The sequence below is a fragment of the Tyto alba genome, unplaced genomic scaffold (assembly GCF_018691265.1).
Source record: "Tyto alba isolate M040663 unplaced genomic scaffold, T.alba_DEE_v4.0 Super-Scaffold_38, whole genome shotgun sequence".
Taxonomy (NCBI): Eukaryota; Metazoa; Chordata; class Aves; order Strigiformes; family Tytonidae; genus Tyto; species Tyto alba.
Genome location: NW_024881313.1, coordinates 38455682 through 38473487, shown reverse-complemented (window position 1 = coordinate 38473487; position 17806 = coordinate 38455682). Strand labels below are relative to the sequence as shown.

At 39.1% G+C, this 17806-nt stretch overlaps 1 protein-coding gene across 1 annotated transcript in view; it reads left to right on the top strand.

Moving 5' to 3' along the window:
* OBSCN (obscurin, cytoskeletal calmodulin and titin-interacting RhoGEF) overlaps window positions 1-17806 on the top strand; it is a 185984-nt gene that overhangs the window by 136810 nt on the left and 31368 nt on the right. The window contains exons 90-94 of the mRNA XM_042802202.1: window positions 167-280; window positions 976-1143; window positions 1422-1524; window positions 2117-2246; window positions 3255-3360. Of these exons, the coding sequence (XP_042658136.1) occupies window positions 167-280; window positions 976-1143; window positions 1422-1524; window positions 2117-2246; window positions 3255-3360 (621 nt within the window). The remainder of the gene's footprint in view (window positions 1-166; window positions 281-975; window positions 1144-1421; window positions 1525-2116; window positions 2247-3254; window positions 3361-17806) is intronic.

The following is a 17806-nucleotide window of genomic DNA, read 5'->3' as shown; positions in this document are numbered from 1 at the left end:
GACAGCATGTCACTTAGAAGGTCAATAGCTGCTAAGATTTCTTGTTCAGCTTTCCATACTGAAGTTCGCATATTTGCAAAAATTATACTTACTCTTAATTTTCAGTAGCCATCTTATGGACAGAGCCCCTGTCCTCCAGACTAACATGTTTATTCTGATTTTTCAGTCCCTCCAGACTTTGAGGAAGAACTGGCGGACTGTACAGCTGAGCTGGGAGAGACAGTCAAGCTGGCTTGCAAAGTTACGGGAGCTCCCAAGCCATCTGTCAGCTGGTACAAAGGTATGAGCATCAAGTCATGAAACGCATCCTCCAGATTTGTTCTCTGCTTATGTTGCTTTGTGCTAATTGGTCAATGGCTAATCTAAAAGCTGACCACTTAGAGATACTCAAGTCTAGTCTTAAAGTTAGCTACTAAGCAACCCAAGTAACATAGATCTTCCTATGAGTTAATATACCCTTCTTTTTCAGGTTTGCCTATTAGCCTGTATGAAGCCATGCCTTGTGGCAGTTAGTCAACTAGTCAATGAACAACTTGTTTGAACTAGCTCAGATATTTCTCTGTCATAGCACAGGTAGCTGTGTGCACATGCTCTTTTCCCCAGCATTACTGTATTGCAGAGGAAACAGCTTTGCTATGTGTTCAACGCCTCAAAGATCAGTTCTCTGTGTTTACAGCCACTTTGGAGGTGTTCCTTTGGCTAGCAAATAAGAGCTATGACTGCACAGGACATACGCTGGGACAATTTCACTTTTAAATGTGGACTGATGTTGTATGAGGTCCCTCAACAATGTTTTGCCCATAGGAAGTTTTGTAGGACGAAGATGAAGAGCTCATTCCTCAACTACCAACATCAGCTGCAATACAGCAAATACAGCTCTAGGTGCTCTCAAGCTGAAAAGATGGATGAAATTCCCATGGAGAAAACATAATTGATACTAAGCTATTTCAAAATAATTTTCTCTTTGTCTTTAAGATGGAAAGCCTGTGGAGGTGGATCCCCATCACATTATAATAGAAGATCCTGATGGTTCCTGCACACTGATCTTGGACAACCTAATGGGTCTTGACTCAGGACAGTACATGTGCTTTGCTTCCAGTCCTGCTGGAAATGCCAGTACCTTAGGAAAGATCCTTGTTCAAGGTAAAGTTCTGCAAAGATACATGGTCTTAAAGGGGTCTGCTATGTAATACCTTAAACATGAATGTTAAGATACTCCAGAATTTCTGTATAACTTCTCCTGCATAATATTCTAAAAAGTTATTTGATGTACAGGTGCAGTCAATTGTTCATAGGTCAAAAAAAAAAAATGGTGTTTACTGTCTTGTATGGAGACATCATGAGAATTATCTGGTCAGGGACACATGACTCAAGTCTGATCATATTTTCTCTTACTAGCTACTTTTATCTTTGCTTTGCAGTGCCACCACGGTTTGTGAACAAAGTTAGAAATGCTTATTTTGTCGAGGGTGAAGATGCTCAATTTACCTGTACTATCGAAGGAGCACCCAGGCCTCAAATCAGGTCAGTTCTTCAAGTGACACTGGAACAGATCCTGTTCCCAAAATTTTCATGGTCAGAAGAGTCTCCTGCCCTTTCTTTCAAGGTTATGACCCTTTCTTCTCTGTGTCTTCCACATTAACCCCATCCCGACGCCGGCTCTTCCTGATCTGAACATTCTTGAGATTCTCAGAAATTTATTCTATCTAGCATCTGACAATAAATGCCTACAGATAGTTCCTGACGTAGGACTGTATCAGATCTAATGCCCTGACAACACTATAACATTTCTTTATCCTGTCTGCCTTACACCTGAATTGAATTTATCAGCAACGAGTATGGGGTATTCTGACAAAAAGCTCAGCATATCTCCTCATGATTTGAAGCCCTTTTCTCTGCACTGACTGATGAGATTTCTTGAGAATATCATAAACCTATGCAGTTGTATCCATGTGTGATCTATTCATGTAGACCTACCTTCCAGCATCCAAATGTTTGTCTAATGATCAACTCTTGAATTGTTTGCCCACTGGTCTGACAGATAGATTAGTGAGCTGGAGACTTCTTGACATTGCATATTTTTTCCGGGCTTATGCTCAGTTTTTTCCACATGCAGATGGTACAAAGATGGTGTACTGTTGAAGGACACAAGTAAATACCAGACTTTCAGCGAACCACGAAGTGGCATAATAGTCCTGGTGGTCAAGAACCCTTCCAATGAAGATATGGGACACTATGAATGTGAGGTAAGTTCAGAGATAGCTAAAGATCTTCTGTCTGACATGACATAGGTAGGAGAATTCTTTTTACTGAGAGAGATCCCTTGCATGAGATTAAAGGCTGAGTAACTGCTGCTGCCTGCCATATAAAAAAAGGTTATACAAAGTCAGGTTCTTCTGAATTAGATCTGGATTGTGAACGTCCAAAAGCTTCAGAATATGCTGATCTTTTAGGACCTAGTTTAGGACCATTCTGACATGACATTTTGTTTCTGGACTATCTTTAAATTAAGACAGATTCATGCTGCTACAAAGCAACCATCCAGAGCCAAGAGAAATAAATCAAGTCTAAATAGAAGTATAAACCACTGAAATCCCTTTTTATTTAGCAAGCATATGTGGAAGTATCTAATAAATGTACTGTAAAATATTTTCCAAAGATTAGTCATAGTCTATATACTCATTGTGATAAAATAGTAATAAGCTCTCAGGGTTTGGCAATAAAAACAGTTAACCTTGGTTTAGGAAATTAGCCCGGGTCAGCTGACCCATGGTAAACAGCTCAGCTCACAGCAACTTCAGTTATTCCACAGAAATGTCTAGGAAGTTTGAAATAATTTAAAGACTTCTGCTGGAATTTTAGCAAAAACAGATTACCTTACATTTGCCATTAGCTAAGATCCCAAGGTCCAGTATTCCTTTGGCTGGGTAAAACTCGGCAGATTAATGGATGATTAGCAAAATACCCTCTTTAATTTCCACCTAAATGGCATACAGCAGGAATCTGTGCCTGTTGGTAGACAGAGCTACCTCAGGATCAAGCCACAGGCTGCAGAGCAAACTGAAAATAACTGTGATTTAGCTGATGTGCTGTAACTTGTCTGTGCAAGTTCAAACTCTAGCTTTGGTTTGGGGTCACATCTTCATCCATTGTTGTTGTCATGTGATTGCAACAAATTTGTAATGTAATATAGGAAGGTTTGATTATACAAAACGCATCCTGTGTTTCATTTGGTCCTGCATGATTCTCTTTAGCTGGTGAACAGATTAGGGTCTGCAAAAAGTGGAGCAGAACTTTACCATCACAGTGCTGCAGCCCTGACCCAGGAGAGGAGAGGAGACCAAGCCATTACCATAGAAGGTATGAACCTTGAACAGCTCTGTGAGTATGTCAGTGAATTACTCTAAAACCACCTCACTGAGGATCGAGTATATTCGCCATCTTATCCATGTTGATTGTTGGTGTACACGTATCTGTATGTCTATCAAGATGTGTATGGGTATACTGCAGCTCAGCTCTATACCCATCACCATCTGTTGATTTCCCAGCCTGGAAAATCAACTTCATCATATAATGCTCATAAATGCATTATATGAAAAAGGAGGAGCAAATGAAGGGTATGTCACACCCCCACTAGTGCAAGAAAAATGTTTCTATTCCTGTTCAAATACTTGAAAATGTGTGTCAGCCTGACAGAACGTGAGTTACATACTGCTGAGAAAAAATAGGAGCCAGTAAATAAAGCTGCAGGCATATTGTGATCATTTCTGAAATACCACTGAAGACCATCTGGAATGACTGAGAAAGCAGAATTGACAGCAGTATATCCTGAGCAATATTAGTTCATCCATTATCTAGGACCGTTCAACTATTACACACCACATAGTCATAGAGTCTACTCCTTTTTTTTTTCAGCATGTTTCACCTGAATTGGTAGGGTGAAAAGAACTGATTTTACACCCATCCAAAACCACATCTCTTTCTTAACACCGTTTGGATGTGACTGCCTAAAGTTACCTTCTTACCAAAGGGATTTCCACAAGCAGTGTGTTAGACATGCCTTCTATAAACCCATCTCAACCGAGTTCAAATCAGTGGCTACATCTGCATAAAGAACATTTGCTGGCATAGGAAATCGGTTCTTCGTACATCTTAGAAGTGTCCTTGGCTGGCCCAGCAGCAGTCCAGGAGATAATACAAAGGACCATCTATAAAAGATAATAGATAGCTTGATGTTTTGGAGGGTGAGAGAGAGGACTAGGATAGTCATGGGCCACTCCATGCCAGCAAGCCTTGATGCCAGAGAGCTTTCCCAGATTGTGTGACCAACAAAAGGCAGAGGTTTAGCCAACGTCTATAGAACCTTCTTTCCTCATTTTCGGTGTTTTTACATTGTCTTGGGGTTCAAGTGTGCTTTTGACAGGTGATCATTGTTATTATCAATATTCACTAAGAGCCATCAAATACGAAAGCATTCTGACCCAAGAAGCTGCTGAGGACAAATGACTGGAGTCTAGAGAAATATTCAGGGAAAATGGTACTCCACTTGGATTTTTTTCATCGTTTTCCACAGGCCTCTGTTGTTGGCCCTGTCTGAGACAGGGTCCGGGTCTGGATGGACCTTTGGGCGCTCTGTGGACACTAATGTTGTATTACTACATTAAGAGGATTCAGGCACAATCAGCTATTCAGATTCGTACCCTGATCTATGCACTTGCTTGTCCTGTTTTTATGCTTGCTTTCCCTGTAGTCCTCTCCCAGAGTACTATCAAATCATTCAAAAGCATTACAGGGAGAGTGCTGTTAGTATAGCAACACTATAATTGTTTCAGCAGGATAAATCTTGAAGTACTTGAATGCTTTGTCCTTGCTATGCCTTAAAGAGAGAAAAATAAGTGTTATGCAGGATGTAGAGGAGCACAAACAAATTACTGTTAGGTTGCTTATCTTGATGAAATTCCCTTGTATAAAGACAGAAGATATTATAAAAACAAATAAGGGCTGTAAAACAGTAGTAGGAGCATTGTTCAGCTCTTGGGGTTGCAAATATGTATATTCAGCCTTGAATTACTCATGTGCTGTTATTCCCGCAATCCTAAATAAAAAATTTCATGAGCTTGGTTGAAGAAATATAATTGGAGTTTTCCTGGAAGCTTCAGAAATGTTTTGAAATAGTTTTTGATCCATGATGTGCAATTGCTTGAACTTGGTAATAGGGAAGGAGAGAGATCCCTGAGTCACCCCCAGGGCGAAACAGGGAGAGCTGCTTCGGGCCAACGGAACAAAGTGCAGGATCATCCATGGAGTAAGAGGGTTGTTCTGAGCAGAATTGCATCAGGGATGCATTTGGCATAATGCACTTGACCGAGGAGGAAATTTGTTGCTTTCTTGAAAATCAATAACCAGCCTTGATTTATGGAAAAATCAGGTTCATCTGACAAAGAACTGGAGGACGGATGGATTTCATGAAGGCTTTCTCTTTCCATCCTTACAATCCTTTCCATTTGTGAATATGAGATTATTTGTAACTTCACCAAGAGGACAACATTACTGCTGTGTGGTACTATTACAACAGAAAATAGATACTGTGTCTTTTTCCTAGCTCACCTGCACGGCGGGTCTAAGTTTTACCTGATTTATCGTTGGTTCTGCAAAATTACTATTGTCAGTCTCCTGAGGCACCCAAGGGGTTTCAGTTGCAACTGTTTTAGTTTTTATCCTCCTTCCTTTCTATACTGTTTTTAATACTGAACCAAACCAACTGTCACAATTTGGGATACCATTAGTACAGTGGTTTATGAGCCCTGACCTGCAGTCAGTGATGGTCCACCATCCAACAGACAAAACTTCTTGTCATTAGGTTTAAATTCACACTATGGGAATTTGCTGATCCAGTGGAAGGACCAAATCCAAAAAGGATGGAAACCACTGGACTAAGGGGTCGCCCTGTGAGCACCCACAGCTTGGGCTGAAGCCTGAAACACTGAGATCTGCCTTCAGCTACACCTGGTCGCTGCACTGAAGTCAATGGAGAGTTGCTTTAAAAATCCTTTTTTTCTGGGACTATTGGAAGAATTTTAGACAGTTTAAAAAAGTGTAACCGAAAGAAGATCCTTCTCTTTGACTTCAAGTTGACTGTCTGCTTTGCACCTTGCTGCTTAACCTACAAATGGCAGATCTGGGCTGATATGCTCTGGCATCCCTTTTTAACATGTAGCTATTGCAATTCATTCATCCCAGGCTCACTAACTTGTTCATTTTTTAAGAAAAAAAAAAAAAAGCCCAGTGTTTTTGAAAGGCATTGCTTTCTCACCTGGGCAGACAGGTCCAGGATGTATAATGAGATAGTTGATTGCAGTGGAAGAAATCAGCTAGACAAGTGGAAATAAGCAAAACCACAACAAAGAACTGCCAGTGCAGTTACAGCCAGGCAACAGGGATCTCTTCATAGTCTTGCCTTAGATCTTTGGGCAAGTTATTTAGTCGCCTTGTTTGGTAACACCCACCTTGCCAGGAAAAGCTAAAAATTGAGGCTCTCCGATCAAAGATTGCATTAAAACAGAGAGAAGCACTAGATCTCTTAGGGCTACCCTTCTACTGAAGAAATAGCGCATAGGAGTTTGTCCCCCTGACCTTTTTAAAGTTCCCAGGTTGGGATGAAGGTTAGGATATTTATCTTGTTATTTTTATTCTTTTGTTATTGTCAGTCTCATTTTTGGGCTGGCCACGTGGTTTTCAGTGCAAATTCAAGAGAGTACAATCTGCCTTAACAGCCATCTCAGTCACTGTAGGAGTGGAGCCTTTTCTTTCAGAGAGAGTGCAAAACTCTTGTATTTCATTCACGCAATTTAGGAAACAGTGTTCTGTCCATGAATTGCTCATTTTAAGATTAGCTTTAGCAGTTCATGTCAGATTTGTACATCCCCTGTTGCAGATTAATCTCCAAAGCATAGCAGAAGAGAGGTGAAAGCAGAGCAGTGCTGCTGTGGTTTACACCAGCAGTGTGTACTGTGCAGGAAAAATAGGTTTATGCTTCTGTAGTGGAGAAAGCAGACTTAAAGTTTGGATTAAAAGGCCATAAATCACCTTTCACCCATTCAGAGCAACAAGAACTGACTTATACTGAATGTTTCACCACTTGTAAGTCAACAGTTTAGCGTATTAACCAAAGAGGAGTCTAGTACTATAGAAGCACTGGCTGATCCTAATGCTTACAGCTTTTAACCTGCTTATCAGGGGGTCCTGCTTTGCAAAGCTGTTTTCCTAAAATGCTGTTGAACAAGTTGAAATGATAAATCTGGCGCTAAAACGGACACAGAATATTTTCCTCTCGGGGGGGGGAAAAAAATAAAAAAAAAAAGCAAGAAACCCCAGTTCTCTCATCCTACTTTCATGTGGTTCTATCCTTCACATAGAATTGCTTAAATCCTCCCTCACACCTTGGACAGCACATATAAAATTGATCTGTCATGCACTAAACTGCAAGTCATTAGGACCCATGTACTATATGCCATTTACAGCTTTCTCATCCCAGGCTTGCTGAACTTTTGACTACTGGATCCCTTTGACATCTGCTACATATAGAAATACTGCAGTTGATGTCATTTGGGAGGACTGCAAGAACAGACGTTAATAGAGTAAACATTACAAGAGCCTTCCTCTTACAGACGTTGGGAGATTTCATTAAATGCATATTTAATTATCATCTAAATAGAGTTGCTGTTAAAATAATTGTATAAAACACCTCTGCTTAGGTGTATAGTCAAATTAATTCCTATTTACAACAGAACAGATACCCCTGTTGCTTATGGATTAATCTCATTATATTATTTGATGAGTTTTTCTAAAAGTTATGTAGAAATTGCACAATATTGATTTAAGGGTTTAAAATTCAGTGAAAATTTCTAGCCTGAGTTCAAAAAATTGTTCAAGCACTCAGGTCATCTTCTATCATTGTATAATTATCATTCTACTATTTAAAAAAAAGATTTTGAAATATTTCAAAAAATATTAACTAAGGATAGGTAAATTATTATACTGTAATTATGTTCAGAGATAAACATTTGAAAATAACTTTGCCCTTTACTTACCCAGTAAGCTATAAACTCTAATTTCCAAACAGATTTTATTTAAAGACATCTAATTCTGCAGTAAGTCCTCTGACTCTATTGGAAATTATTCCAGATTTTTACATGCATAAAAGAGACAAGGCTCTGCAAAGAAAGCATAGAGCTCTAGGACAGAGAATAACATCAGCATTTGCAAAAAATTCTTTTTCATTATGGTGGGATTTGTTGTTTTACAAGAGCCCTTGGAAGTTAAGTGGAAGGAAAATTAGATTAAATTATTCCATCTAATATTGTAAACATATTTTTAATTTTCAGTCAGTGCAGTTTTGAGACACTATTGAAAACACCAGCACTAATCATAAGTTATTAAACAAATAACAGAGACACTACAAGTTCCCTGGGCAAGAACTGTTTGTGATTTTATAGCCATATTTTTAAGCTGCAGTTCACTTTCAATTGTACCAACTGAAAATTACTGGAGCTTATATATTATAGGCTGGCTGGAAGATTGCAAACCAATTGATGGAAAAATAACTTTGAGATAAAATTAAGGTTCTTTTAGAAACTTTACTAGTTTATTAAATAAAAAGTGGGGCTTGCTGTTGTTTTTTCCACATCTCAAATAGGTTCAGCAGTTCAGAATGTGTTTAAAACAGTCTGGTTCAAACAGTGTCTTAATTTTATTTCAGCCAATAGGATGGGAACCTGACAAAAATCTTTATTAGCTCTTCAAATGGTATCTTTCTGATTTTTAAAAATCTAAATTTTAAGAAATATTTGAAAAATCTTTAAATCATTACTTTTCTTTTGATCTTGATATGCATCAACAGCTTCTACTTTGTTATGGGACAAGGGTCAGGAAAAAAATGCAAATTATTGCAAAGAGATGGAGCAGACGTAGATCCACTACAGGGCTCTCCTGGGTTTCCAGTTTTGTTTTTGGTTTTTTTTTTTTTGTTTTTTTTTTTTTTTTAAATGTTGATTTTCTATACTGATGATAATGATTTTAGTTTTCATTGTTATCAGCTGGATTTTGCATTTAGTCCACAAAAGCTTGGAAATTCTTTTGGGGAAGCTCTTTTTCTAGTAAGTGAAATCACAGTTTAAATAATGTCAGCTCTCCAGGATTTTCCAGATCAAGGCATTTTCAGGTTTCTCACACCATCACTACCTTATTAGAGGAAATTTAAAAAAGGAACTTGTTTTCTAGCTTTGACCTTCCAAACAAAAATGTCAGAATCTCAAGGTAGAATAAAAAGATTTTTCAATATTGTTCTCCACAAAATATTTAATTTCAAAGCTAAATCATTCACTGTTCAGAGAGCACTCTGAATTGTCATTTTTGGTCAGAAACATGAAAGATGATGCTGGAAATAACCACAGAAAGCATGGATGGGATGGTACAGTTGTTTATTACATTCCAGTTTATTTTGATTAACTGAGCAAAGTTAATTTAATCATTTCAGCTTTTGCCTTTCTTTAACCCCATGCTGTTCATACTGTTTTCTTTGTAGTCACTGAACAAGAGACTAAAGTGCCCAAGAAAACCATCATCATGTAAGTGCTGATTTTTATTTTTTTTTTTTTTTGGTAACATTTGTGTTTTGCCTTGCTGCCTATGCACGATCCAATAACAAGCTTGTGTTTATTGGCCATGCAAGTGTGTTCATTCCCATCCCACCAGATCTCATGGTATTCTGTGCTATACAAAGTGACCACCTGAGAAAAATCTTACTATCCCTTTCAAAAAATAGCAGCACAGGTGTTAGACACAGCTTGGGTCAGTTTTTTTATGACATTACATGTGAAAGAATCCCACAGAATACAGACAGACTTGCACAAGAGTTCAAGAAGGTAAAGTCTGACTCTGAATGTTGAAAAGAAACCAGATTTGAGAACTGGCTACCCGAAAAATAAAATTGAACAAATATTTCATAACTTCTAGTGATTTCTTCTGGCTTTCTATTTTAAATTCTTCAGGAAAGCCTTTTATGTTGAAGCAGAAGGAAGATGCAAATTTTTATCCCCTTCTGTCTCTATATTTCTAATATGAAATTTTGTCCTGATAACGACTTGGTCTTTTTGGATACTTTGAGCCTGGCTTGTATTGGGTGCCTATAATATATTAAGATTAATTGCAGCAGAAAATGGTATTTTCTCAGTCGCATGTAGACCAGAAGCTTATCAGCCAGTAAAATCTTGATATATCTTCTTGGTTTTAAGTATCAAAACCAAGTACATGATAAAATTGTTTCACGTGCTGGAAGGGGAACATTGTCCTTCTGTGGTAGGCATTCAGAGCACCTCCAAGCTATTCTAATAATCTTCTAATGGTATTCTAATCATGTCCTAATGGTATAGTAGTAACTACACAATGGATATTTTGGGTCAGTGTATTCCCACAAGAGTTGTACTATTGCTAAAATCAGTTCTTGACTTGGACATGATGCCGAAGTTGACTTCTTTTACTTTTGTTAGATGATGATGAGGAGGATGTGTGAAATGACAGCTAAAATATGGCTTAGAGTTGCTTATATTTTCTCTCCTTTATTATTTTCAATGATGACTATTTCTTATGATCTTAGCCCATTTGGAGTTAGTGGCTTATAAGAAGACACATCCCCCCCTCCTAGCAGCTTCCACCTTGAATAGGCAAAGAGCAGACAGAAAAGGGAGGAAGGGGTTTTGTCTTTGCCCCTCTCTCTTGTACATCAGTTCAGTTAACATCTTCAATCATTAGTCTTTTTTACTCTGCAAGGGCCAGAAACTGAATGTGTTTCTGCCTGTACCATCTCAAGGATCAGGATTCACATACCAGTGGGGTAGCTAAACAGAGAAATACTTTCTGATATCATGTTCAGAAACATCCTGAGAAAGTCATGAGCAGGAAGGAATCACTCAGAGCCAGAACATGTCTAAAGCTTATGAAATCTCATCTGTCTACATCTCTGTGCCTGTAAGTCACCTGGAGAGGTGCTTTTATCTCTCTTCAGTCAGATAATAGTTCTCCTTTTCCCTTCATGATTTCAGATCACAAGCAGCAACATTAACATTGGATGATTAAATAATATGAAACTAATACAAAATGCCATCAGTTAAGCTGATTTCTAAATTTCTAAATTTCTGAAACGTAAACTCCATAGACTATTGCATTTGGACAGCTCAAGAAGTGATTCCTAAATTAAGGGCTAAAACCCCAAAGGAGGTTGGTACATTTATGTGTCGGATCTCAGAACAACAGAAATTCCCTTCTTTTTGCTAGTGGACGGGGTCATGAACTCATTAGAGTTGACCTCAGCTGGAAGTGGGATAGTGATGGGGTAAAATTTGGAAACAACTCTCCAAGTGCACATTCCCACTCTCCTTAAAGTTTAGTGAGCTGAGGAGCAAAAGCAGCTTTGAAACTACTAGCAGAAAATATCTGATAATTTAGAGACAGCATTGAACAATGTCTACATAAGCATTTTAACTTGCAATGTCAAGAAAAGTCTAGTGCAAACACACATGAATTGATTCTCTTTATCTCTAAATGATTTGGTTTTGTTTTGGAAAGGCATCATGGCCTTTGGAAAGGCTCTGCAGAGACCTTAAAGCTCTGTAGCAGTGTCAGAGGGCAGACAAGCCCAACATGGGATTAAGGATCAGAGAGCTGATAAACCTGGGGGAAAGAGTAAAGCAGTGGAAATGAGCAGTAGAAGAGAGGGTGCTCCAGAAGAAATCACAGTGTAGCTGCTCCAGTGGATTTCACCGCATCCTCACAGGGAGAGATTGATGGTTGAAAAAATCTGATCTCCATAGGAGAAGGCGACACCAGTCTCCAAAAATAAGACCAGTAGATGATAAAGGCCACAAGCTCTAAGAGGATTAATATTCCATGATGGTTAGACAAATGCAAGAGGAGAAACAGGCTCTCCTTTCACAGTGACTCCTTCTACCCTTCTCTGTATCTCAGTGCAAGAGCCAGAGCAGAGACTGTTGGAGAGCAGAGCTGGTGACTTTCAGCCCTCTGTGGCTGTGACTAGAGGCTGGTGAGGAAAGAGAGAGAAATCAAGAAGCTATTATCTATATTTGTACTCATTCCTCCCCGCTTCAGGCCATTGTCTTTACGCTTCAGTTTGTTCTGTTTTTTTTTTAATCCCATTGCTTGGAGGTAGAAGAGAATCTCAACAGAGAAACAAAATCAGCTTTGCCTGTTAGCTCCACTGAACCAGCTACCTCCACCGTGAAGCATGAGCTTCCTTGTGCTTGCAAAGCAAACACTGTCTTTACTTTCAAGTTCTTCTATGTAAGAAATGCCACTGAAAACATGCAGGAGAATCTGCATGCTAAATATATAAATTAAGAGTGTTGAAGTCTGGGTTTAGTTGTTCCTGTACCCAGATTTTAAAGCTATTTGATCCAATTTCATCTGTAACTCATTTAATGGTGAAGCTTGTCCTGGCATGGGAGCAGAAGATTGTTTTGACACAAGCTGTGTATTTATACAGGGATGCTGAGAAGTCCCAGCTGCTTTGGATATGTCAAAAAATCTAAAGTAAGGCTAGCAGAAATATGCTGAGAAATTGTAATCATGCATCCTATATCAATTTGGTATTCCTATGTCAATTGATGGCTCTAGGGTCAGGCTGTGTCTGCAAAAATGGTATTATGAAGAGTAAAAATAAGTCCATTTTGACATAGATGACTTCTGTAGGAAATGTTCTAACTTTCTTTTCCTGGCCTGAAAATGCTTGATGCCCTTTTAATATAACTTCTCTGCACGTGAAAATGCAGATCTCTGGTCTCAAAAGTCTTTAATAAAAAAATAGAGATAGATGTTACATTTATTAAAATAGAAGACACTGCTGACCCTACCATAATAAAGTACATTTTGCCACTGAGTTTGAAGCCAGGACTAGAGCCAAAGGCACTCAGGAAAAGGTTAAACTCCCTGTATGTTTACAATCTTTGGGTGAAACTGCTGTATGGTTCCAAAGTAGCGTAGTAGGTGGTCAACACAAGCACATGAAATAGAGCAGCATCCAGAAGAACATTCCTCAGTTGGACATACTTGTGTGTTCATGCACTCAAGGAGATTAACAGAGCCAGGGCCTACCTGGGGGAAAGGGCACTGAGGTTTTCCCTGGAGCAGAAAGTAAGTGGAGATGGGCATGTGGGTGTGTGCGTTGCGTGTGTATCCCTTCCAAAATGACACGCTTCACCAAAAGCAGGAGTGCTCACAAAACTAACCCCACTGTAGCGCCTTGAGCAACCATGGCATGTGCTGATGGAGTGTGGCTCCCCCAAAAGTCTCATCTTCCTGCCAACTCCATTCCAACCCTTTCTGTCATCAGAGAGGAAACAATAACCACTGTGGTGAAGAGCCCAAGACAAAGGGGAAGGGTTTCTCCTGCACGTTCTTCTTCAGGCCATTCACCTTCCCGCTCCCCAAGAGCGGATCCAACTCCAGAGCCCGTTTTTGTTTCAAAGATCAGGCAGCCTGTCCACAGGCATGAGCAGGAGGCAACACCGAAGTCTGCTGTTCCCATGCTTTTTGTCACAGAACCAGAGGACAGGCAAGGAGCAGCAGCTAGAGATGTCGTCATAGAGACCAAGGTGGAAGAGAAAAAGCCCAAATGGGTTGAAGTGGAAGAAATAATTGAATTCAAGGTGAAAAAATCACCAAAACCTGCAAGGAAAAGAGGATCTTCTCCAGTAAAACAAGAAAAAGATGACTCAGGGGTGTTAACATTCACTTTTCCCAGCTCAAGGCCTAGGCGTTCCCCAGAAGATGATCCAAACACAAACAACTCCAACAATAAATTAGTAGAACAATCAAAATCTTTGCCTAACGACAGTCTCTCTGAAGCTGATATCCAGCCCGTGGTGTATGCAACTGAGCAGGAAGAACCTCAAGTCAGCAGTGAAGACAGAAGCTCCCCGTGTGGGTCTGAACAACTAGAAAATAATTTATTTATGGATTATGGAACCGAAGAGAAGAGTTTCCCACAGGAAACAAGTGCTGACTACAGATCAGACATCGCTTCCCCGCTGCTTGCCTGCGGGGGTGAGCCTTTGGTCTTCAGCTTTGAGACAGCTGCTGCAGACCAGCATGATCCTCTGTTCTCAGTAGAGAGTCCAGAGGTTAAGGAAGAGGTAGATGAATTAGATATATCTTGGCCCGTTGAAGGGGCAGTACCCGAAGTAATGCAAGATGTTCTTCCAGAAGAGGATAACGTCATTATAGTTGATGAACCAGAGGAACTACAGACAGATGACATTAGCACCCGGGACCGCAAAATCCTAACTCACAATGGCAAAGTATTAACTTTGGAGGATCTTGAAGATTATGTTCCTGAAGAAGGAGAGACCTATGGGTGTGATGATCAGAACCACACAGCAGAGAAACCCTGCGAGATATCCGTGCTCCAGACAGAGATTAATGAACCAACCATTGGGAAGCCAGTGCTGCTGAACCTGGTGAGACCTGTGGTGTCCAAGCCCAGGCAAAGATTCTTCAGCCAGTTTGAGGAGCACGTTCCTGGGGGCATGTTCATGTCAACATCTAGAGTAACTGGTGTGCAATCTGTAGGCCCCTCAAACATCTCTTTCCATGTGAGTGATACCTGCTTGTCAATGACACCTGGAGTGCATGTAGCAACAGCAGTGGCTTCTCCTCTTCCCTCCATCACAGTGAAACCATCTTTCTGCACTGAAGTCCAGCTCTCAGCAGACAACGGACAGTCAAGCTTTAAAACTGAAGTTTCCACAAGAACCCTCAGCTATGGGACTGTTGGCGAGCCTGTCACCTTGCACATCAGCACAGAAGACCTCTCCCAAAGCTGAGCAGATGCAAGCATAATTTTCAACGCAAAAGAAAGCAGCGTTTTAGACAAAACTAATCAAAACTGTTGTAGGTGAGGGGAATTGGTGGCAAATATTACAAGGTAACATGTACAAGGGAATATCTTTGAGGAAAATATATTTAAATACTATATGTTGAGCTTTTCCAGTCTTAAAGGGAACATGTCTGTCAGAACAGTTTGTAATTTTAAAAGTTTTGATCGAGGTGAACATATATCATTCCGTAGTGGAGCAGTGATGGTAGGTTTAGGAAAAGCCTGATTCTCCTGCCTATGACAGAAATATAAATGAATAAGTGCATTTTAATCCATGAACTTAAAAATTATTTCAACTACCAATTTGTACATTATGGTGTGGCAAGAAGGTGGAGGTATCTAAACTTTTCAGCATCCTTCAGCAGCCCAGGATAGGAGGACTGTTTCCAGCTAAAGCGATCTCCTGTCACTGCATGTGCTTGAAGGTCATGGAGCTTCACACTGCTTTGACTCTGCCGTACATTTTTGACACCAATTCGCTCTATCAATATTTCTTCATAAACCTTTCAACCTGCACAGTCTGGTTACATTATTTTAAACTTCTGCCACAGAATGAAACATATAGAAAATATTGTATTTACTAGGGATGCAAAGGGCTGCTCAGACCTTTTGGTTGAAATCCTAATTTGACTAAAATTAATGGTGAAAGTCCACCTGATGCAAGGAAGCAAGGATTTCATTGTTCTCTTCTGCTTTAAGTAAAAAAAGACCATATTTTTTTAAATTACTGATATTTTTAAGTCCACTTCCTAGTTGTCTAAAGATGTAGGTTACATTATTCTGCATTCTAGTGTAGTGGATTTATAAGCCATATCTTTTAAAATATAGATTTACTTAATGTGCACCAAAAGATTGAAGTGCTGCACAAAATGACATCTTTAATCAAACACTAACACATACAAAGAACCCCAAATGTGGTCTTTGTCAATAAATATTACTGGAAGAATATTTGATCTCCTGTACATGCCAGGGGTGAAATATTACTGTTAACAGATTGACGTCTCCTATATGTGCTAAGAGCTATTCACCACTGAGCTACAGCAAGGTAGCAGGAGCACAAAGACAGTTTAAAAAGTAAGAAAGAAAGAAAGAAAAGAGATATTTACCATAAATGCCTGGATGGAAAATACATCTGTTGAAAATGTACTGGGCTGCTTGGAAGCACTGCCAGTTGCATTGTATTACTGTAACCATGTTTGTTGAGCTGTCTTGTAGGGGTGCTGCCTTCTGTTGAGTTTCTCAGGAGTGCTGATTGAGAGGAAGGCCAAGATGCACTGAGCATGGCCCATTCCTGTTGGCTTCACCAAAAATGTGTGTTGCACAGACCTTCAACAAGCTGCTCAGCCTTGGAAAGAAATGAGCTCATAGGCCCAAATATTGGTCCCAGTTGAAGTCAGCTGGAGTTTCTCATTGATCTCAGTAGGACCAAGCACTGGCCCTCTCTATCTGACAAGAGGTATGGGGTGAAAAATCCCAACACCTTGTCCCAGCTGAGTTCCATAGAAGTGTTGCAATAGAAAATGCTTTCATTTAGATGGTGTAGGGAAACCAGAAATGCTCAAACACAGCTGAATTTCTAACTAGCATGAAGAGAGAGGTTTGCGTGAGATTCTGCCTTGGAAATGTATGTGTGATGTTGTCTCAGTGTTTCCCAGCTAGGTAATATTGTGAAGCTTGTTCTGGAGTCCTCCGGGCAATGTTCCTGCCAACAGGGACTGAATTCACAAAAGGTGCTTGCAGAAAATAATACATTATTTTTTTTTCCTTCTGTGGCTACACCTTGATCATGTGCTGACTAAAATGAACATATTGATTTCACAGACTTTTACTTTCACTATCCAAACAGGATTTTATGTGTAATATCATGTGCACTACCTTCATGATATAGGATGCTTTTCCAGTGATTACATGTGGTGAAAGAAATCAAGCCTCTTGTATGTTACTCTCCCATTTTTTATAACATCTCCTTGGTTTATACTGTTTGTTTTATAATTAAGCAATATGATGGATATATGTTAGTGCTTTTTTCATATATTGCACTGTACATTGGAAAGTAACAGACATACATCAGGGAAATACTTTCTGAACTAAAAATATTTCTTTTATATTGGGCCTGATTCTGATCTCAGTTATTCCAGTATCAATCTAGAATAATTCTACAGAACAAAGTGGGTTTGATTCATATTTACAAAGATACTGCTGAGAAAGGAATTTGTCCTATCATAGTCTTCAAAAATAGAATATTCATCCAGCAGATGATAAAGATGTGTAAAGGAATGTGGAGGTTTCCTCCCATTCTGGTTGATGCTCAGGTTTTTCTAAAGAAACTGAAAGGTTGCATTTCAGATGGTCGTAGAAGAAATAAGTATACTTTGATTCATTAGCTCAAAGCAAATAACATCTGTTTACATTTTCTTTTGAAATTTAAGCAAAAGCTAATCAATTGAAAGGGGTTTTTAAAATCCTATGCAGGACTCTGTTCAAAAAGTGAAAGGTTTATGAGAAGTTCATTACATATACTTTCAAAATATTTTCCTAGAGGTTAAAAATTATGCTTGTAAGTGATTAAACTATGTAGATAACTAATGAGATGTGTGGGGATTTATTTCTTGTAGATGAAAACATACAGCTGTATTAAAAATTTTAATACAAAGAATGTTTTACTAAATTTCCTGCAGGTAAATGGGTATTAATAAAGTGGAAACTTCAGTTTGCTTGAGGTACAAAAAGAAAAAAACACACATAACAAAAAAAAAAAACAAAAAAAACAAAAACAAAAACAAAGCAAAACAACCAAGATATGCTGTTAGATGCTGGGTTTATATCAATAAATGTCTTGCATCGGCTGTCACTGAACTG